We start from the raw sequence: 23,071 nt of genomic DNA on the forward strand, positions 1-23,071 counted from the left end.
GTAGAGGATGGCCCAAAGCCTTGGCGTGTACCTGCATGGGAAACCTGGAGGAAATTTCCTGACTCGTAGCTTCAGATTGGCACAGCACCGGTCATTGCGGTCACTTGGGTAGTGAATCATCAGATGGAAGATATTTCCCTCCATCTCTCCTCCTCTCTCTATATATATCTGACTTTCCAATAAAAATAAATATTTAAAAATGAAATAAGAAAATGAAATGAAAATCAAACCATCTAAAATATTTTAATTTTGACCTTAAAGTTTGGAAATGTGTTATGCAACTTGGAAGAAAAGCTAACAATATTTAAATTTAAAACAAATATTTTAAACATTTATTTATTTTTATTGTAAAGTCAGATATACAGAGAGGAGGAGAGACAGAGAGGAAGATCTTCCATCCGATGATTCACTCCCCAAGTGACTGCAACAGCTGGAGCTGAGCCATTCCAAAGCCAGGAGCTCAGCTCCTCTTCTGGGTCTCCCACGCGGGTGCAGTGTCCCAAAGCTTTGGGCCGTCCTCGACTGCTTTCCCAGGCCACAAGCAGGGAGCTAGATGGGAAGTGGAGCTACCGGGATTAGAATTGGTGCCCATATGGGATCCTGGCACGTTCAAGGCGAGGACTCCAACTGCTACGCTATTATGCCCAGGCACCCAAATTTAAAATTTAATCATGAACAATATCATATTCTTTTTATTATTTACAACAGTCTGTGTTATAGTATGAGTTGTCTAGAACTCTCATGTTTATATTTTACTTTTATTTTATAGTATCATGAAAGGGGAGTTTATATTAAAGGAAGGTCAAATAACTTGAAAACTTAGTTTCCTAGTCCTGCCTGAATTTGGAGATGAAGTCAGTTATGTGGTTCTGAGGCTTTTCCACTGACTATGCATTTTCATCTGTAACAGCTGCTCTCCAAAGCACTGTTTCCAGTCAAAGGGCATTACAGCTCTAGGTGACAGGGAAAGCAAATTTGAACATGGGGAGGACTAATGGGGATATGAGAATTTCTGAAAAGTCTCCAAGATAGTTCTGACAAGTACCCCACTCCCCACTTTTTTTTTTTTTAGGATTTCAGTCTAATCTGGAGTACAAGATAAATAACTAGTGTTCCAAATGTAACCTAAAGAATTCACAGCAGGAACAGAATAACTTAAGTTGGTCTACATTTCTATTTATTCAAAATACATAATAATAACACTAATTTATAGAGTGTTTTATTAGGTGCTAGGCCCTAGCACTTTTAGGCAGAATCTCCCTTGATTCTTATCATTACTGTTGAGAAAAACTTAGTGAGTTCCTCAAGGTCACAAGTAAACAGTTTAAACATTACACTCAAGCTTGTATTTAAAACCAGCATACTATTACATGGATTCCGAAATGGGATTTTTGTTTATTTACTTATTTGCAATTTGTTTAACATTTTTTTGTTAAGATACAGAAGCATTTAAATCATGCTCTGTTGTTCGAAATTTAAGGCATCTTTTGAGGGAGAATAATTGAAACCTCAGTAAATTGTTCTCTTTAGTTAGTTTAAGTTAGTTTCCTTTTTTTAAGTATTTGGTTTTATGGTATAGTTCCATAGGCTCTGGGGTTGCCTGTGCCCTTCCCCAAGGTCTCCCCGCCCCAAGTTGTTAGTTTCTTAAGCAGGAGCTGTAGACATAATCTGGTATTATATACAAAACTTTATGTATAAATGTATTTTTCTGGGACAGTTCATAGCTTTTCTTACAGCTGAAATTTAGCAATATTGGAGAAACCTCACAAAATTGTCCAAATCAGGTATTGAGGGATTGGGGGACAGTCACTTGGAAGCTTTAAAAAGAACCCCCCCTTTTCCCCACCAGGTATCTGATAGGATCTCTCCGCCTTGAGAATCTTTTTTTTTTTTTGCCCTGAAAGCTTATCTTAAACCTTCAGGCACACTGGGCAAAGAAACAAAGAAACAGGGCCCCGCAACACACATACTACAATTGAAAGAGCAGATTGGCAAGGCTCTAGAGCAAGGATGGCATTGGATGTATTCTACATTTTTTAAAGAAAGGAACAGGAGGGAAGGGGGAGAAAAGGTAGGAAAAAGTCATTACTGTGTCTATAAACTACATTGAATCTGTTAAAAATTTTTAAAAGAGAAACAAACAATAAGGTTGGTTTGCATTATGCTGGTATTATTTTCAAAAATAGACAAATGGTGCACATTTAGGATTAAGGAATTCAAGAAGTGAATTGTCTAAAACAAATGGCTTCTGATACACTTACTACTGATATATTTTCCAGTTTGAAGAATTGAAGCAAAGTATCTCTGGCACCCTAGTAATTCTCATTTCTCATTTATAAATTCTTTTCCTTCTTAGGTATTTAACTATTTCTCCAGGTTTGGTCATTTATCTCTTCCAATTTTCCAATATAGCCTTTTCCTTCCCTTAGCGTACTTAGTGTATTCTTGGTATCACTGGAAAAGGAAAAAGAAGAAGACAGAGTAATTTTGTGATCATTGATAGGACATGCCCTACATCTGTTCAAATAAATTTTAAATCTTGCTTACTACTTACCTATATGACAATAAGTCAACTTTTTGGTTGAGGTAAGTTCTTACACCTTACGTGATAGACTCACAAACTTAAAAGCACACACTTAAACTTTATTGCAAATCAGAATGAATAAATATTTAAAGAAGTTGAAAAGCTATAAAACAGAGCTGCCTAAAAAACACTAGATTTCGAGTCACCAAAATGTGGTAAACTCAAACCCATGTAGGTAAAATTTAAAAGAAATAATTTTGAGAGTTTTACAATCATTTAAACCAACACACAGAATTTATCATTTATTCCTATTTTTAATCATTACAGCTTATGCATGGCATTTAGGGATAGATGAAATATAAAGTAAGAGCAATTTGTTCTTCTAAAAAAATCCTTGAAAATTAAGTTATGAGCCAAAAAAAAGGACAATTTTCTAATCTACCTGGCAATTTTAAAGTTTTGCTATATTTTCTTTTTTTAAAAAAAGATTATTTACTTATTTAATATAGGTCTTTTTTTAACTTATTTTTATTACAAAGTCAGATATACAGAGAAGAAGAGAGAGAGAGGAAGATTTTCTGCCCGTTGATTCACTCCACAAGTCACTGCAATGGCTGGAGCTGTGCCGATCCAAAGCCAGGAGCAAGGAGCTTCTTCTGGGTTTTCCACATGGGTGTAGGGTCCCAAGGCCTTGGGCCATCCTCGACTGCTTTCCCAGGCCACAAGCAGGGAGCTGGATGGGAAGTGGGGCTGCTAGGATTAGAACTGGTGCCCATATGGGATCCCAGAGCTTGCAAGGAAAGGACTTTAGCCGCTAGACCACCGTGCTGGGCCAGATTTCTTTATTTTTATTGAAAGTCAGATTACGCAGAAGGAGATACAGAAAGATCTTTCGTCTGCTGGTTCACCCCCCCAAGTGACCACAGTACCCAAGACCTGAGCCCATCCAAAATCTGGAGCTTCTTCCAGGTCTCCCACGCAGGTGCAGTGTCCCAAGGCTTTGAGCCATCCTCCACTGCTTTCCCAGGCCACAAGCAGGGAGCTGGATGGGAAGTGAGGCAGCTGGGACATGAACCAGTACACATACGGGATCCCAGGCATGCATAGCAAGAATTTAGCTACTGGGCTTGGCAGCGTGGCCTGGTGGCTAAGGTCCTCGCCTTGATCCCATGTGGCCGCTGGTTCTAATCCCGGCAGCTCCACTTCCTCTCTGTCTCTCCTCCTCTCAGTATATCTGACATTGTGGTGAAAATAAAATAAATCTTTAGAAAAAAAGAAAAAGAATTTAGCTACTGAATCATCACACCAGGCCCTCACCAATGGATTACTGCTAATAGTACTGCTATTACTTAGGAAATATTTGTGCCAAATATACAGTTATGCATATCATAACTGCATATTCTAAGTCTAAGAATAGAAATGTACATTGAGAAACTGCTACCTCACTTGACACGCACTAGTTTAATAGCCAAAAGAAAGGATAACATTTATTTGGCAATGTTGCTATATCACAGTTTCTCAAACTTCTCATCATTTTGGGTGTTCATACTGTGGGCATAGCAAATTAAGCTGTTGCCTAAGATGCAGGCATCATATACTGGGGCTGGTTTCCTCCTGTTTCACTTCTAAACCAGCTCCTTGAGAATGGCCTGGGAAAGCAATGGATCACAGCCCAGGTATGCGGGTCCCTGTCACTCACATGGGAGACCTGGTTTTCCATCTGGCCCAGTCCTAGCCACTGCCATTTTGGGAGTGAGTCAGCAGACAATATCTTTATTTCTCTGTAACACTACCTTTCAAATAAATCCATCTTAAATAATTAAATAAATAAATCTCTAAAACACATCACTTGGCCTGTGGCAAAACACAGACTACCTTCTTCCCTAGATTTTCTGATTCAAAAGGACTAAATTAGGGTCTAGGTGTCAGTGCTGTTGTTAACAAGCATGGCAGTTGTTTATCCTCAAATTGAGGGAAGGAATATGACTGTATTTAGCAAACACTGTACTGCAGTTCCTAAGGACACAGAATAGCAAAAGGAATAGTAATAGAAAAAAAAAAAAAAACACAAGGGGACTGGCGCAGTGGCTTAATTGGGTTAATCCTCTATCTTGCAGTGTTGGGATCCCATATGGGCTCTGGTTTGTGTTCTGGCTGCTCTACTTCCCATTCAGATCCCTACTTATGGCCTGGAAAAGCAATAAAGGATAACCCAAGGCCTTGGGACCATATACCTGCGTGGGAGACCCAGAGGAAACTCCTGGCTTTGTATCAGCTCAGCTCAGCTGTTGCAGCCATTTAGGGAGTGAACCAGCAGATAGAAGACCATTTCTCTCTGTCTCTCCTTCTCTCTGTAAATCTGCCTTGCAAATAAATAAGCACATCTTTAAGAGAAAGAAATTGGGTGTGGTGCAGTGGCCTAGCAGCTAAAATCCTCGCCTTGTACATGCCAGGATCCTATATGAATGCCAGTTCTAATCCCAGCAACTCCATTTCCCGTCCAGCTCCCTGCTTGTGGCCTTGGGATTCTGCACCCAAGAGGGAGACCTGGAAGAGGCTCTGGGCTCCTGACTTTGGATCGGCTCAGCTCTAGTCATTGCAGCCACTTGGGGAGTGAATCAACGGATGGGAGACCTTCCTCTCTGTCTCTCCTCCTCTCTGTATATCTGACTTTCCAATACAAATAAATAAATCTTTAAGAAAAAGATGGCATTTTATTAAAAAAAAACACACAAGAAACTGCTTACTTTCATATAGTTTTTTTTTAAGTGATTACTCAAATACTTTTTTTTTAAAGACTTTTTTTTAAGATTGATTTTATTTTTATTACAAAGTCAGATATACTGAGAGGAGGAGAGATAGAGAGGAAGTGGAGCCGCCAGGATTAGAACCAGCGGCCATATGGGATCAAGGTGAGGACCTTAGCCACCAGGCCACGCTGCCAAGCCCACTTTCATATAGTTTTACAAACACAAACCTGAGATCACTTCCTGGGTTCTACCACACTCCCACTGAAATTTCCCTATACTTTCAGGATTAAAACAAAAACAAGCAGTCGGGGACCGCCCAATTCTTTGGGACCCTGCACCAGTGTGGGAGACCTGGAGGAAGTTCCTGGTTCCTGGCTCCGGATCGGCACAGCACTGGCCGTTGCGGTCACTTGGGGAGTGAATCATTGGACGGAAGATCTTCCTCTCTGTCTCTCCTCCTCTCTGTATATCTGACTTTGTAATGAAAATAAATAAATCTTTAAAAAACAAAAACAAAAACTCAATGGGGCATACAAAGCTCTGTGGCAGGGTTTGTTCCCTTCCAACTGTTTATACTATCTTTGATAAGTATCTTTCTGGCCTTAATTGAAAGGCTGCCCTGGGTCTAAGGCTGATCTCTCTACCTGAACAAGTTTCCTTATTGGAAACATGGAAATTATAAAACCTGCTCTCACAGATTAGAATTAAATGTGGTCAAGAAAGTAGAGCACTCTGTAAAGAGGCTGGCACAATAAAATGATAGTTATTCAATCAAATCATCCTCCTAGAAACCATCTGTATTTTGTCACATTCAGTTCTCCAACCCACTTGCCATCTGATTTGTGTATCCATCATTCCAAAGAAATGGTTTTTACTTGGTTCACCAAATGCCAAATTTCATTCCTTTTCTGACTGACCTTTCTGCTGCCTCCTCCATCCTTGGAAACTCTTCTCCTCTGGCCTGCTTTAAAACAGCACATATTCATTCCATTTACTTCTCTGGCCAGTTGAAGAAATATTTTATGGGGCCCGGCAGCGTGGCCTAGCAGCTAAAAGTCCTCGCCTTGAACGCGCCAGGATCCCATATGGGCGCCGGTTCTAATCCCGGCAGCTCCACTTCCCATCCAGCTCCCTGCTTGTGGCCTGGAAAGCAGTCGGGGACGGCCCAAAACCTTGGGACCCTGCACCCGCGTGGGAGACCCGGAAGAGGTTCCTGGTTCCCGGTTTCAGATCGGTGCACACCGGCCCGTCGCGGCTCACTTGGGGAGTGAATCATCGGACAGAAGATCTTCCTCTCTGTCTCTCCTCCTCTCTGTATATCTGACTTTGTAATAAAATGAATAAATCTTTAAAAAAAAAAGAAATATTTTATGGTTCTTTCATTGCTTACCTTTTCAAATTAAAAAGGTCTTAATTTTACCAAAGTCATACATGCATATTTATATGCAAAAGACAACTACTCAGCAAGGCAGCTCTAAATACTAATGTAGTATTACATTAATACCCTCACTCCCCATGTCTCCAATAACTCTTACTCTTGTTCAACGTCTACCGCCCCCAACGCACACTAAACCCTTAAGTTCTTTTCAGGGTTCATTTCATTCACTGCTGTATTCAGATACCTGGTACCTAGTAGAGTCAATGACTATTTCCCACATTTCATCAGTCACCAAGTCTTACATCTCCCTCTTAAAAATTCCATCACATCTCTGCCCACTTAAAACTGACTCATACCTTGCTTACAAGACTGCTGCAACTAAATTCTACAATTGCTGACTAAAGTCATCATAGTCCTTCTTCAATAGATCTCTATCGTCTTCAGGATCAAGCCCAACCCCAGCTAATTCCAGTTTCACTTCTTGCCAGCCCCTTCCTTGTACACCATGCTCTCATCCATTCCTCACTATTCACCATCACATACTCTTTGCATATACATTCTATTTTCTCTGCATGCATTGCTGCCCATTCCCCAATGCCTTCTCAGTACAGCTAACTCAACACTCGTCATCCATGGTAAGGTCTTCCTTCGGTCCAGAGTTAGAATTATATCCTCCTCTGTACCTTCAAAGTGCAGTGTATGTATTTGATCGTTTTATTTATCACACTCTTGCATGGACTTGCCCAACAGCAGACCAGTTTGTATTCACAGCACCTAGCACAGTGCTTGATATAGGGTAGTCAAGAAAAGGATACTGAAATGAAATAAAATCTGCCAATTTCTCTGATAATCAGGTCTTCACCTGAGATGGCATTACCTTTTCTGCTTCCATTCCCTGACAGCTGTGTTGCTGAAGCACCTCTGGAGAAGAACCACACAATAAATAGTGTCACTGAAAAACAATAGTCTTTAGCCTCAATTGGGGACTGAATACTCGTTTTTTAGGGACCCACAGTCAGCTCCAGGTCCCACTTTGCTCTGTGACCACGAAAAAAAATTACTAAGCAAAATGTTCCAAGTTAAACAGAACGATTTAGGGTGAAAAGAATGAGCCTGCCCCAACATTTTACCTTGCTGCTAGATATGCTCACAGTATGAAATATCTTGCCCAGTCTTTTTACACATTCTGTATGGAAACAAGAATTCCTATTTCTTTGTCCTCCAAACAAATGAAACCAAGCCCTTCCTACTGTTCTAGGACTTAGTTTTAAAAATCTTTGAACACTAGCACATTGATTTCCCTTTAACAGTTGCACATTTTACAATGAATGGACACACAATAATTCAACTTTGCTATGGATGGACACTGACCGAGTTTGTTTCCAACTTTTTGTTATCCTCCTCAGTGATTCAACACTTCACTCAACTTCACTTTGTCACAGAATGCTACCCCTTACTTCACAGAGGACACTGAAGCTAGGAACTTCTCTTTCAACTAATGTAACTGCATCCATTTGTCCTCTCCCTATATAAGGCACATTTCCATACTTAAGTTAGCTAACATCCTGTTTTTACAGATCCTTCCAATAGTTAGCCTCTCTTGTTTTTCCAGCCTCTGCTTCTCTATTGGCTTTCTCCCCCTAGGCTATGTAAAACATATTTATCTCTCATCTTTTATTCTTTACAGCCTGGCTTTCTGTCCAGATCACTTATCATCACTTCCTTACCTCCCATCTGTTCCTCCTACTGCCAATGACTGGAATTCCAGTTTCACAGGTCTGCTAAAACTGTTCGCTGGCTCAGGTCACCAGGGACCTACTAGTTGCCAAACCCAAAGGTTCTCTCTCAGGCCTTGAGTTTACTTCTCTGAGGTATGTTTTATTTTTCTCCTTTACTCCATAAAAACCTTTTCCTTGGGAAGAACTCATTCTCTTCAGATTTTCCATTTCTGATTGTCCCTAAATATTGATTTTGACAAAGACCCCATTCTCCATCCTTTTCTGACTCTATGCATGCTTTCTGGGTGATCTCCCAGGGTTGCTTAAATGCTATCATCCTTCAAATTTACATGTTGCAAACTGAAGTTAGCCGTTTCCCCTATCTTCCACTATCAATGTGTCTAGTGAATGAAATAACTTTTTTGTAGTCATCTACATAAGAAATTCAGGTTCCAGTCTCTGCATCATGCAGTCACTAAGACACTCCTCCTATCCCATTCCTACTATTACTAGCTCATAATTTCTAACATTTCTCATTTGGCATCACTTCTGTCACACTGCTGCCAAAGTGATGGTTCTAAAATGAGCATTTCATTCTGAGCTTATCGTCATTATGCTCCAGATACTTTGTTACAGGCACTCAGAACTACTTGTAGTACGATGAACATGTTGTTTTATGCTCCTAAGCATTGTTTTCTCTATTTAGAATGCCCTCTTGCCCTCACTCCTATAAGTCTCTAGTAAACTCCTTTCTCTCTATGATCTTTAAGGGTAACTTCTGTGAAGCCTCTCTGTTCTTAAGTGGAGAAGTCTTCCCCATCATGGGACCTTGTAAATAACTACTTACTTTGCAACAATCACTTTTTATTAAACTTATTTATTCCTTTATCTCTTATTCTGCATAAATAGTAAGTGCCTTGTAATCAGAAATGGTATCTTACTTCCATATCAGCATCTGGCAAACTGCTCAACTAAAAAGTTTGATAATTGTTGAAGTAAATGTAGGGATATTTTATACTCAATTCCATCTCCCAAACCAAAATTCTGGAAGCCACCTCTCCCTATTTCTTCTTACCCACCCCCAAACATCCTTTGGCCATCAAGTCCAATTTATCCTACCCCCTAACGATCTCTCATATTCATCCCTCTTCTATTTCAGTGCCTCAAATCTAGTCTGACCTCCACTCCCCTCATGAACTAAATATGCTCCCCTCCAAACCATTTTCCACACTAGTGCTGTAATTTTTTAAAGTTTTATTATAAATAATACATATTTATTAAAAATTCAAATACAGAAATAAAAGCACAATATCCCACCCAGTATACAGACAGCCACATAAATCCCCTTCCCTCTAATCCCATTCCCCAGAGGTTATCACTGTGAACAAGTTAAAGTATATCCTTTGAAAACATTTTCCTTTGTATATACAAGTATATATAAACACACATAAATGCACTTTTGCCTTTTACAAAAATGAAATCATATAAATGTACATATTGATCTTCAATTTCTATCTTCATTCATTCAATATACAGAAAATTCACAACAAATCTGATTATCAGTCCTCTTGGGTTCGTTTTCCATTATATAAAATTCATATTCAAGCATCAATTACAAAACTCTTGATAATATACTTCCTGCCATCTTTGAGTCTCATCTCTAACCACTCCAGTATGAAAAGACTGGAACATAAATTACCTTAAATTCTTCCTGAAACAAAGGCAGTACAAACAAACAAACAAACAAACTAGGAACACACTCTGTCATTCCTAGATTTTGGCCTTTTCACTTTGTGTTACATTCTGCCTGGACTTTTCCATCTGGCAAGTCCCTAATTCTTCCAACAATCAGCTTAAAAATGATCTCTAGAAGACAAGACTTCCCAACTTTTTTCAAGACATAATCACTTCTCTATTTACCCCTATACTTTATAGCTAGCTTCTTAATTGTACTTATCTCACAGTATTGCAGTAATTCATTTACATGTTTTGAGTTACCTTTCCATCCAAAGGATCTGATGGAGTGTTTATCTTGGAGCAGGTACTCAGTAATTTAACTGTTGAGGAACCAATGCTTTAGGAACATTTGCTGAGTACCTACTATGCACAGAACCATATCCCAAGCATGAAAAGAAACTTACCATTTTGTCCTAAGGAACTTACCATTTTCCTATTATTTCCCCTGGGTGGGTGGGGGACAGAACACATTTATTATAAGACCACATATTGCTTCTGACATATAGTTGGTTTCAAAAATCTATAGTCATTTGCCTCAAATTCATTTAGGAACAAGGCATTGCATAATCAAATAAATCACAAAATAACGGTAGTTTGTCCAGCAGGTCTGTTAAATGTGGCACAGAGCCTCCCAGATCCCAATTCTCTGTCCCAGCAGGGGAACTCTCACTTATTCAGCCTGCAAATTAGAAAACTGAGATGATATTATGCTAGGAAATTCCTAACACATCAAGAGGACATAATTAGTCCTTTTATAATTTCTCCTTCCCAGAGGAAAATTAGATCAAGAGCAACAAATGAAGTTAAAGGAAGACAACGAAGAACGAGCTTGTTTTCTATCTGGTAGTGGTAGGGGGAAGGGAGTTGCTTTGTTTTGATCAGAGGGTAACATTGTCCCAGACCAGGAGAGATGATTTATTCCTAGTTACTCACTATTTTTTAAAGGCTAAAGGTGTTAGTTATTCTAGTGATTTCAGGATCAGACAGCATACAAATAGAAACAAATTAAATTGGGGAATGGTGAACCACCTAGGCTGGAGAACAGGAAAGGCTGACCAAGGAGGCCCAAAGGAAGCCTCATTCATCAGAGTCCAAGTCACTGTCCCCAGCATTGGAGTGGAACTCCTCACTGTCCTCCTCGTCCTCTGAGAGGTGGACCTGGCTTAGTACACTCGGCCCAGAGCGCTGCTCTTCCTCCTCCTCCTCGTCTTCCTCCTCTGATACCTCATACCCACCGATGCTGCTGAAGCTTGTGTCTTGGGTGTTCGACTTGGGGTCAGGCTCCTCATAGCTCCCATAACTGAGAAGAAAAATATGTCATCTCTCAAGCTCGGGCATCGTCCTCTAACTGACCATTCCCATTCTCATGCCATCAAGGGATCAACCCATCTCACTTCCCCTGGACACTAAAGTGATTGTTTCTGGACTATTCTACAGATCCTCAAGAGAAAAAGGATCCTGTTCAAAAACATCAACTTGCCAACATCACATACACAAGAATTTGAATGAAAGAAACTCCTCTATATGTGAACAACATACACTTCCAGCTAACATAACCATAAACACTCCGACAGTTTCACCTACCACTTAAGTTTAACTTATCTACATAATCAATTAGTCACTAATTCTGAAGATTCTTTCTCCAAATATATCTTGTCTCTATACCTTCCTTTCCATCCCTACTCTCCTGTCTTAGCTTACTGCTTTGTTACTTCTGGTCTGCAATGCCAAAATAACGCTTCATGGCTCCAGTTTTTCTCTCCTCCAATTAATTCTTCACACTTCTGCCAGAGTGCTCTTTATTTTTTTGTTTGTTTGTTTATTATTTTAAAAATCACAAGTAATGCACATTCACTGGTTAAAAAAATTAGTACACACACACAAAAAAAATCACAAAACAACAACAAAAAAGGGAAAAGTTACCAATAACTCCACCATCCAGAGATAACCTTTTGGTTATATGACCTTTCAAACTTTATCTATACACTTCAGCAGTTGTTTAAACATTTTATTTACAAAATTGGGATTCTCTATTATACTCTTCAGGAATCTTTTTTCCACTAATAACAAACATCTTTTCATGTCAGTGAACATACATCTATAGCATTTTAATAGCTGCATGGTTTCCACTGTATGGTTGTAATATCAACAGTTTTCCACTAGAACATTTACGCTGTCTCCAGTTTCTCTTTTAGAAAACAACACTCTGATACACATGCTTATACAAATGTCTTAATGAACGTGTTTTATTACTCCCATAGAATACTCTCCTAGATATGGAATTATGGGGCTAAAGAGGATGGACATTTAAAAACTTATCACAATAATAAATTCCTATATCTCTCCTCTACCCATCCTATCTTATCATTTTATTACCATCAGTAATTTGAAAATCATATCCCCATGTTCTAATCTTTACCAATTTGACAGGTATAAAACTATACTTGTTTTACTGCATTTCTATTATTAGGGAAGCTAATTTTTAATGTATTTATTGGCCATTTACATTTCCTTTGTGAAATACTAGCTCATGTTTTTTGGTCCATATTTGGGGGGGGTGGGCAAGACAAAGAGCAATCTCATTCAATACCTGCCCAAAGCTTTGGGCTTACCTACCTCTTTGAATTATTTCTATGGTAAAGATCATCTTACAGGGAATAATGAAAAGCTGCAGACATGCTGAGTGAGACTGGAGTTTTCTCGAAGTGTTTTATGCTCGTGGTCTTCACACATGCTGTTCTTGGTCTCCGGGCTGTCTGTTGCTTTCTTCTTCATCTAGCTAACTAATATTCCTACTCAGTTTCCTTCTTTAACCACCTCTCTTCCTCCTCCATTTAAAAATCCCAGTTTAAATTCATTTTAAATCCTAGTCCTTTTAATCATATTCTACTTTGTTTGTTCCAATTTTAAGTTTTACGCTAGACTTAACTCTTTGAAAGTGGCCATGTCTTAGTTGCTTCTGTACTTAGGGTAAGAATTACTGAATGAATAATAAATAAATAATAAATAAAACACTGCCATCTAGATGTATCATATATACATTAAATCCAACATGTCCCCAAAGCAAATTCATTTTTCCTTCCTTTCATATCACATCTAATACCTGCTCTTCCTTTTTTTTTTTTCAGTGACATTCCTATTTATCATTTACCTGAACTCGTTATCTCCTAGATCCAACTGATATATCTTTTAAATAGCCTCTGGATAAATATGTCCCTTTATCTCCCCTTCTTCCTGAAGATCTCTGCTGATATTCTCAAATCTGCTCAATATTGCACTAAGGGTTATTCAATGGGTAAGATACTACTTCCTTTTCCTAAAAGTAATGACTCACTATTACTTGGAGAAAAAATCCAAATGTCTTAGCGTGCCATTTAAGGTCCTCTACAATGCTAATTCCTTGCTATTTCTGCTTCTAAACTGGCCCCCTACACCAACCTCCCTTTACTCTGTAACATACTTCATATTTGTCCTGCTTTGAACATATTGTTATATCCCCAAGGATCTTCCCACCCACGGTAAATATATCTACTTGGAAGTGGACTTCTATTCATTCTCCAAGCCCAGTTCAAATGTTCCTTTCATTTGTGAACCTTTCTCCAAGCACAATGAGACACTTCCTTCTCTTAGAGGTACCTTGGCACTCTGTACTCACTTATGTTGTAACACTTATCACATTGTATTGGTTATCATTTGTTTGTGTTAGTCTTTTCCACTAAACTGTAAACCCCTCAAGGGCACTGTATATGTCTTGCTCCTCTGTGTATCCCCAAGGCCTATCACAGTACACAGCCCTAGTAGATGCTCAGAAATTCTTTGATGATGAAAGTAATCTGAGGCTGGGCCCTCTGACATCATAGTTGGGCACTGATGCCACTGCCCTGTAGCATGTTGCTGCCCATTACCTGATGTTGCTATCCTCCAAACCATGGGAAGCCTCCCCACCGTCTCCCTCATAGGACATCATGCTTTCTTCATTTTCCATGCCCATTCTTGTGTTCTCCTGAAGCACACGGGGCTGTTTAGGTCTTACACCACCAGATCCCACATCAGAGTCACTTCCACTCTCACTCAGCTGGATAGCTGTAGAAAGACACAGATCTTCGTTCATCAAGAGATAAGCTTAACAGAATGAACATAAAGGCTTGATCTTTCGAAACAAGTTACATTCACACATCAATAAAGACATCTTGACCATATTCCTCATCTCACAGATCTGTTTTGCAATTACCTAGGTTCAACAGTGGCAAGATTTGTGTTTTAGAAACTGAATCCAAATAACAGCCTCCTTCTTCCTTCTCAACCTGTTTCCTATGCCCTAGGATCTCTTCAAATACTATTCCCCTACCACTGACATAAACCCACAAAGCATTCTCAAACAGGATATTTTCCCTTACTTTTTCTTCACTGTAGTCACACCTAATATTTGTTCTCATTTTCAGTAGGTACTCAGATCAAAATTGGGCACTCCCTTTTCCAGTATCTTCTGTACCACCTGTGTTATATTTTCATGTCCTCTTAAGTTGATGGACAAGATCATCTGACTAGGCGCTTCAGTACTCAGGTCTATTAACTTCAACAAAAGAGGTTGCTTCTGCTCACAGCATATAGGGCCAACAGCCTTCTTTCCATGTCTAAGAGTGTTATTGTGAGCTACTCAGGAATAGAAGTGAATTATCAAGACGTACCAGAGAAAGGATTATCTCCTTCCTCATCACTTCCAGCATCTTCCTCATCATCTTCTCCTTCAGACATAAGCAAATCCTCATATAGGACACTGGCTTGAGAGTGTTGCACAGTTCTCTCCTCTTCATCTGCAAGATCGCCATCTCCATTTTCAGATTCCTGAATGAGACCAGTTGGGGGTCAAATTCTTATTAAAATGACCAAGTCAACAACCAGAAGCCACCACCAGTAACCTCTTTTGCACCATAAGAAGTTAAGTAACTTTGGATAGATTCATTCAGCATTGAAGTCAGATTGGAGCTTATATGAAGATGCTTAATAGTAACCTGGGATTTGGCTTGCCCTATACCATAGGGACTCCTACCATATAAGGGTAAAACATAGCCATAAACCCTCTACAAGCATACTCACTGACACTGTAGTCTTAGGTTTCTCATCCTCCTCCTCCTCACATCCTTCAATATCTACAACAGTATTTTGACCAGTCTAACTTGGCCACGGCACATGAGTAAGGGACATAAACAACACATCATTAAGGGATATGCCTGTAGGAGTTAACCAAGGGCTCTCACCCAGGTTGCATGCTCCTGATATCTCAGCCAACTTGACTGCTAGTTGGGGCTGTTAACACAGCTCAAGGCACATGTATTTTCCCAAGTCATTCTTTGGAAATCACTGCCAGAGTAAAAACACCAAAGAACAGGGAAGTCCCTTGGTCTATTCTTACTATATCATCACACACACAAAAAAAATGACTATTCCTTTCTTTAAGAGAAAAAAAAAGATTCATTTATGAGAAAGGCAGAGTTTACAGAAAGGAAGAGACACAGAGAGTTGCCATCTGCTGGTTCATTTCCAAAGTAGTTACAATGGCAAGGGCTGGGCCAGGAGCCTGGACCTCCATATGAATCTTCCACGTGGGTGAAAGGGCCCAAGTATTTGGGTCCTTTTTTGCTGGTTTTGTAGGCAGATTAGCTGGGATTTGGATTGAAAATGGAGCAGGTAGGGTCAGCGTGGTGGCCTAACTGCTAAAGTCCTCACCTTGAACGCACCGGGATCCCATTTGGATGCCGGTTCTAATTCCAGTCAGCCCACTACCCATGCAGCAGGGGCTTGTGGCCTGGGAAAGTAGTAGAGGACAGCCTAAGATCTTGGGACCCTGCACCTGCGTGGGAAACCCAAAAGAAGCTTCTGGCTCCTGGCTTCGGATTGGCTCAGCTCTGGCCATTGTAGTCACATGGGGAGTGAATCATTGGATGGATGATGTTCCTCTCTGTCTCCCCCCCTCTCTGTATATATTTGACTTTGCAATAAAAATAAAATAAATCTTTAAAAAAGAAAGAAAGTGGGCAGCAGAGACTTGAAATGGTACCCATATGGGATGCTGGCATCACAGTGGAAGTTTAATATGCTGTGCGATAACACCAGTATATTAAAAAAGAAAAATAACTATTTGACCTGGCTAGATCCTTTTTTTTTTTTTTTTTTTTTTTTTTTTTTTTGGTAAGACACTTATTTCAAAGGAAGAACTTTAAAAAGAGAAGGAGACAAAGACATCTTCTCTTGGTGGTTCATTCCTCAAATGGCCGCAAATGTTAAGAGCTGGGCCAGGCTAAAACCAGGAGCCACGACAGTGCCATATTTCACTGGTCTCTCTGGCACATTAGCAGGAGGACTGTTCCTTTCTTTTTTATTTATTGATTTTTATTGGAAAGGCAGATATACAGAGAGAAGGAGAGACAGAGAGGAAGATCTTCCGTCCGATGATTCACTCCCCAAGTGAGCGCAACGGCTGGAGCTGAGCCAATCCGAAGCCAGGAGCCAGGAGCTCTTCCAGGTCTCCCACGCGGGTGTAGGGTCCCAAAGCTTTGGGCCGTCCTCCACTGCTTTTCCAGGCCACAAGCAGGGAGCTGGATGGGAAGTGGAGCTGCCGGGATTAGAACCAGCGCCCATATGGGATCCTGGCGTGTGCAAGGTGAAGACTTTAGCCACTGCGCTATAGTGCCGGGCCCTGTTCCTTTCTAATTCAAACTTTCTTTATAGATTGTGCCAGACTCCATGGGATAAAAAAATTGTCCTGAATTTTGTACTAGTAAAATCCTGAGCATAATTTTCTGATAACTCCAGAAAGGCCCATTTTCAAAACTTAGTTTTACAAATTATTTTGTGTCATACAAAAAGTAGCAAGCTAATAATCTGAATCTTTCTCGAGTATGGCTGTTTTTTTTTTTTTTTCCTGTTACATCACTCTGATGCTTTGAACTCTTTTTCACACTTGCATCTTTCTCTATGTTGGACTCTGCCTACGCAGACAGACAGAGGACAGTGTCAGTGATGAAACTTGTTCACCATCCCATCTTGACATCATATCTTTAAGGCTTCATCATGAGGGTCAAGGGGCACAATAACCCTTAATGTATGGCACATACGATCTCCACTTTCCCGGAATACTATCAATCTCATAAAGAGAAACAAACATCCTACCTGAATTACTGGCTTTTCTGCAGTAGCAGTGGAAATATCCAGGACAGAAATATTGCTCTCATCTTGATATACAGAGGCATCTCGAGACATACTGAGGGATGTGCTGGTATCATACAAATCAGGAGGCTGTGGCACAAAACATACAATTTAGCTCATATTTAGGGAAGGAAAAGAAATACAGAAAATTCTCCTATAGAGCAGTCATTCAAAAAAGGTTATGCAGAGCAATCCAGCTGAAGACAAAACAGAGTTTGACAGAGCTTTATGGACAGGTTTTGGGGACTCATAGAAACGGTGACTACCAGACATGTATCTGTTGTATGTGATCAGAAGCCTGCAGCAGAAAATCACCAACACTAAGGATCACTTTTATGTCCTAACAGTCTCCCTATTCATTAGCCTAATTTTTTTTCTAAGTTTTTCCACAATTTTTTAGGGCCAGGGCTTTTATACATGTGTGATTTTGACTGTTAAACTTAAGAGGAAATAATGGGACTTCAATTTTAGTGAGAGCATGGAATGGTTTGACAGTTTATGATCTTATCATAACATGCTACAAAGCAAAACAACATGGTAAAAAGCCACGAACTTTGGAAAAACTGTCCTGGGTTTGAGTCCTGGCTCTATTTCCTAGCTGATAACTTCAAAAACTATTACCTGGTTTCTTTAACTGTAACACATAGATGATACTACCACACAGAGTTGTGACAATTAAGATAGGTACACCCAATGCCTACAGTCATAACTAACATTCTTTTTCTTCTTCTTTCCCTTGAAAGGAATATTTATTAAATTAGTTAATCTGTGAAAGAAGGGATTAAAAAAAGTGCATATAATCTAATACAAAGGGAAAAGAGCAAAATATAAAATCTCACTTGTTAATCTCACTTTAAAAGTATGCCCAGGGCCTGGCAGCATGGCTTAGTAACTAAAATCCTCGCCTTGAATGCCCCGGGATCCCATATGGGCGCCGGTTCTAATCCCGGCAGCTCCGCTTCCCATCCAGCTCCCTGCTTGTGGCCTGGGAAAGCAGTTGAGGACGGCCCAACGCATTGGGACCCTGCACCCGCGTGGGAGACCTGGAAGAGGTTCCAGGTTCCCAGCTTCGGATCGGCGCAGCACCGGCCCGTTGCGGCTCACTTGGGGAGTGAATCATCAGATGGAAGATCTTCCTCTCTGTCTCTCCTCCTTTCTGTATATCTGACTTTGTAATAAAAATCAATAAGTCTTTAAAAAAAAAAGTATGTCCATAGCACAAATGACATATGGTAAGTATGAAAAGAAACATTCAAGCCCGCCAAGATGGCTCAGTAAGCTAAATCCTCACCTTGCAAGGCATGGGATCCCACATGGGTGCCAGTTCAAATCCCAGCTGCTCCACTCTCCATACAACTCCCTGCTTATGGCCTGGGAAAGCAGCAGAGAATGGCTCAAGGCCTGAGACCCTGTACCCACATGGGAGATCTGAAGGAATCTCCTGGATCCTGACTTTGTATCAGCTCTGCGCTGGCCGTTGTAGCCACTTGGGGAGTGAACCAGAGGATGGAAGATCTTTCTCCCTGTCTCTCCTTCTTTCTATAAATCTGATCTGCCTTTCAAACAAAAATAAATCCAAAAAGTGAGAAACACTCCAAATATTCACAGGAATTGGTGTTCTTTCTGAGTGGTAGTACTAACTACAAGTAACTTACTTCCTGTTTTTCTTTTCCAATTTTCCCTAGTGAACATGTTGTTTTTATCAACAGAAAATTCACATGCCTGTTACTTTGTGAAGAATAAAAAAAGAAAAAAAGACTGATTCAGAAGGTTTTGGGAAAGAAGCAAATAGAATTAAAAGCATTAAAGAGGTCCCGACATGATGGCTCAGTGGCTAAATCCTTGCCTTGCAAGCACTGTGAACCCCTATGGGCAGTGGTTTGTTGCTGGAGGCTTCACTTCCCATCCAGCTCCCTGCTTGTGGCCTGGGAAAGCAGTGGAGGACGGTCCAAAGCCTGGGGACCCTGCACCCACATGAGACCCAGAAGAAGCTTCTGGCTCATGGCTTTAGATGGGTTCAGCTCCGACTGCTGCAGCCACTTTGGGAGTGAACCAGTGGACAGATCTTTCTCTTTTTAAATTTGCCTTTTCAATAAAAAATAAATAAATCTTAAAAACAAAAAAGCATTAAACAGCCACTGTAGAACAAAAGGGGAAATGAAGTAATGGCATTTCTGCAAAATATAACATGGTATAGCAAGTATGAAGACCTGTGTGGGAAACTATAAGTTTCAGACAAAGTATCAAGTAGAATATATCTTGCAATACAAGCTAGGTGGAAGTAGTCTAATGAAAATACATCATTGACTGCCATTATTTAGAAGTGGAATGTAAGGGATGATTACCATCGTGTTCCTGTACAACCAGAATTGTACAGTGACAGTCAAAGTGACATAAAACTAATATTTTGGGGTTGGAGAGTCTTAGTATGCAATGTGACTCATGTACACCTTCCCCAGCTTAAAGTACAATGATGAACTAGACTTGCTGTTATCTTAAACTATTTATATGTAGGTGAAGGGAATGAGAGGGTGGACAGGGAAACTGAAGCAATTCTACTGCACGTTTCATAATGAAGCTAACTGAATCAACAAACTACTACTTAAAAGGGAGACAAGTTGACATCTTTCCTCAGCTGTATGAAGTAGCATGGGCGATAGATGCAAGAAACGAAGATGATATTTGGTTCGTGAGCTTTGACTCACCACAGAATCAGGTTACCCATAATCCTAGACCCTGAGCAAACCACTGGCACTCAATGGGCTAGACTCTCCTGGCTTTATCTTACCAGAAAAGTGCCTTGCTAAAGCTGTGGGCCTATTGGCATATAGGTACTTCTTGCACAACATCACTCACCCACAGCCCCTTTGACCCAATTTGCCCACTTGTTCTGGGCCTTGAAGAAGTACCTGAGGGTTCTTTATACCCGGCCCCTCAGGAACCTGGGTTTTGGGATGAAAGAAAGTAAAAAGTAGGGAGCATGACCGAGACACAGAGACAGCAACAACCCAACAGAGATCACACAGGTACATTAGGTTATAATGAAACATAGCTAGAATAAACAAACAAACCAACCAACAAACAAAAAAACCCTTTTTATAGAAATCGGGAAATTTGGGCCTGGAGCAATGACTCAATTGGCTGGTCCTCTCCCTTCAAGTGCTGGGGTCACATATGGGTGCCAGTTTGTGTCCCGGCTGCTCCACTTCCCATCCAGCTCGCTGCCTGTGGCCTGGGAAAGCAGTGGAGGATGGCCCAAAGCCTTGAGATCTTGTACCACATGTGGGAGACCCAAAAGAAGCTCCTGGCTCCTGACTTTGGATTGGTTTAGCTACGGCTGCTGTGGCCATTTAGGAAGTGAACCAGCAGATGGAAGATTTTTCTGTGTCTCTCTGTAGACCTGCCTTTCCAATAGAAATAAATCTTGGAGCCTGGCATGGTAGCCTATTGGCTAAAGTCCTCACCTTATATGTGCTGGGATCCCATACTAACACCAGTTAGTGTCCTGCTGCTTCACTTCCATCCCCCAGCTCCCTGCTTGTGGCCTGGGAAAGCAGTGGAATACGGCCCAAAGCCTTGGGACCCTGTACCCGCGTACGAGACCTGGAAGAGCTCCTGGCTCCTGGCTTCGGACTGGCTCAGGACTGGTTCATATCCAGCCATTGTGGCCACTTGGGGAGTGAACTAACAGACAGAAGATTTTTCTCTCTGTCTTTCCTCTGTAAATCAGCTTTTCCAAAATAAATAAATAAATGTTTAAACATTAATAAATCTTAAAAAGAAAAGAAATTGGTAAATTTCTGCATTAAAATATCTGGTTAACTTTAAAGGGCTTTCAGGGACTTGAGAGATAACCTTCATATAGAGAAGAAACAAACGTTAACTGAATGGCTACCATGTGTCAAGTAAATTAACTCAAGTTGTGTTTACAGCAATCTTAAAAAGTAGTTTTTGGAGAAAAGCAAACTGATAAAACTTAATTACTGGAGATAACAAAATCAGACAGTAGTAGAGCTAAGATTCAAACCCAGGTGTGTTTTTTGTGAAACTTCATGTACTTTTAACTCTATTACACTGCCTCCAACACAAACACCAAGTACCAGATTATGTCTTCATTTACTAGGGGATAGAATCAATTTAGAAAAATGACTAACATCTTGATTTATACTAAGATACCTCTGGAAAAACGAATAATAGGTTTATAAGTAACAGGAAAAATATGTATGACTGAGAAGTCTGCGCTCTAGAGCCCCCAAATTCAAGGACAAGAGTACTTTAGAGACTTGAGATGTCTCTGGCTATAACAGTTGGGAATTTGGTATTCTCAAATACAACCTAAGGCCCCACCCCATTCACCCCACAGCTGTTTCTTCTGAATTCAACAAGGCCACCAAGACCCACAGCCCTCACTCACCTTAGCCTTTGAGAAGACAAGAAAGCACACGAAAGGCATATGAAGAAGGACAGAGAAGAATGGTATCTCAGTAAATAGATCCATTAATACATTCCCAATTTCCAAATTTAATAAAAATCTGTTAAGATAAAGTTCCTAGTCTTTAGACTCACCTGAGGTGTGTAGGGCCCAGGAGTCATAGGGTCCAGGCTTTCTAATTCTGCTTCCTCCAAAGCTGCTTCTTTAGCCGTACAAATATCCTTCTCAAGTTGAGTCAAGTGCTCATCATACTGAGAAATAAAATCAATGAATCCATTCAACATGGATTTTAGGTATAAGGGTATAGAAGTAAACAAGAAAGATGAGACTTCAGTCTTTATAATCTAGTGGCAAGGCACAGGTGGTAATCAGAATAAATAAAGAAGGAAAAAAGGAGAGGCAGAGTGAGGACAGGTAGGGTAGTAGGAGAGTCAGGGAATACTCCTAACTTCAGGGATTTCAGAGCAAGATCACAAGAGAGCTGTGTCTTTCCCACCTACCTCAGTCAATGTCTGGTAACAGACGTTCACAATTTCCTGAGCAGTCTTAGTATACTGACTCTCAGGCCCTACAAATAAAATAACAAAATGTCACTGACTCTGCAGTCTTTAGTTTCAGAACTTTATATTCTGCTTCCGGCATTGTGACCCATTATCTCAGACGCAGAATAATCACCTTTCAGTTTTAACTTGGATTTTTGGTGTGAACTATAAGTATAGTAAATATATTAATACATAGCAAACCTATACACCAACTTCTCAGACTATTTTCAAAACACTTTGAGGCAAATTCCAGCACCTTCATCCACAATTTGTTCAGTTTAAGTCTTGAAGAATTAAAAAAAAAAAAAAAAACGTTTATTTATTTGAAAGTCAAAAGTTTAACACAGAGACAGGCCAGAGAGATTTTTCATCTGCTGCTTTACTCTTCATACGGCAACAAGGGCCTAAATCTTTAGGCTCTTGCACCTACATGTGAGATCCAGATAAAGCTTCTAGCTTTTGACTGGCCCACTTGTGGCTGTTGCAACCGTCTGGGGAGTGAATCAGCAGATGGAAGATTTTGCCTGTCTCACTGTATCTGTAACTTTTTTAAGATTTATCGTATTTTTATTGGAAAGGCAGATATACAGAGAAGAAGAAGGACAGAGTAGAAGATATTCCATCCAATGATTCACACTCCCCAAGTGACAGCAATGGCATGGTCTGAGCCGATCCAAAGGCAGGAGCCTGGAGCCCCTTCCAGGTCTCCCACGAGGGTGTAGGGTCCTAAGGCCTTGGGCCGTCCTCCACTGCTTTCCCAGGCCACAAGCAGGGAGCTGGATGG

At 40.4% G+C, this 23,071-nt stretch overlaps 1 protein-coding gene across 5 annotated transcripts in view; it reads right to left on the reverse strand.

Moving 5' to 3' along the window:
* Positions 1–2,150: 2,150 nt before the first annotated feature.
* The window catches only part of TAF1 (TATA-box binding protein associated factor 1), a 103,306-nt gene continuing 82,385 nt past the window's right edge, over positions 2,151–23,071 (reverse strand). For 2 of the 5 annotated variants that reach the window (XM_058658676.1, XM_058658674.1), the window contains exons 33-38: positions 22,246–22,313; positions 21,880–21,996; positions 17,278–17,403; positions 14,796–14,952; positions 14,013–14,190; positions 9,872–11,407 (exon numbers count right to left, since the gene is read on the reverse strand). In XM_058658676.1, coding sequence (XP_058514659.1) covers positions 11,185–11,407; positions 14,013–14,190; positions 14,796–14,952; positions 17,278–17,403; positions 21,880–21,996; positions 22,246–22,313 — 869 coding nt within the window. In that variant the 3' untranslated portion in view covers positions 9,872–11,184. Of the gene's footprint in view, positions 2,455–7,529; positions 7,574–9,870; positions 11,408–14,012; positions 14,191–14,795; positions 14,953–17,277; positions 17,404–21,879; positions 21,997–22,245; positions 22,314–23,071 lie in introns of those variants that run through there. The other 3 variants (XM_058658678.1, XM_058658677.1, XM_058658675.1) reach the window with 3 other exon arrangements.

Source organism: Ochotona princeps, chromosome X, assembly GCF_030435755.1.
Source record: "Ochotona princeps isolate mOchPri1 chromosome X, mOchPri1.hap1, whole genome shotgun sequence".
NCBI classification, from domain to species: domain Eukaryota; kingdom Metazoa; phylum Chordata; class Mammalia; order Lagomorpha; family Ochotonidae; genus Ochotona; species Ochotona princeps.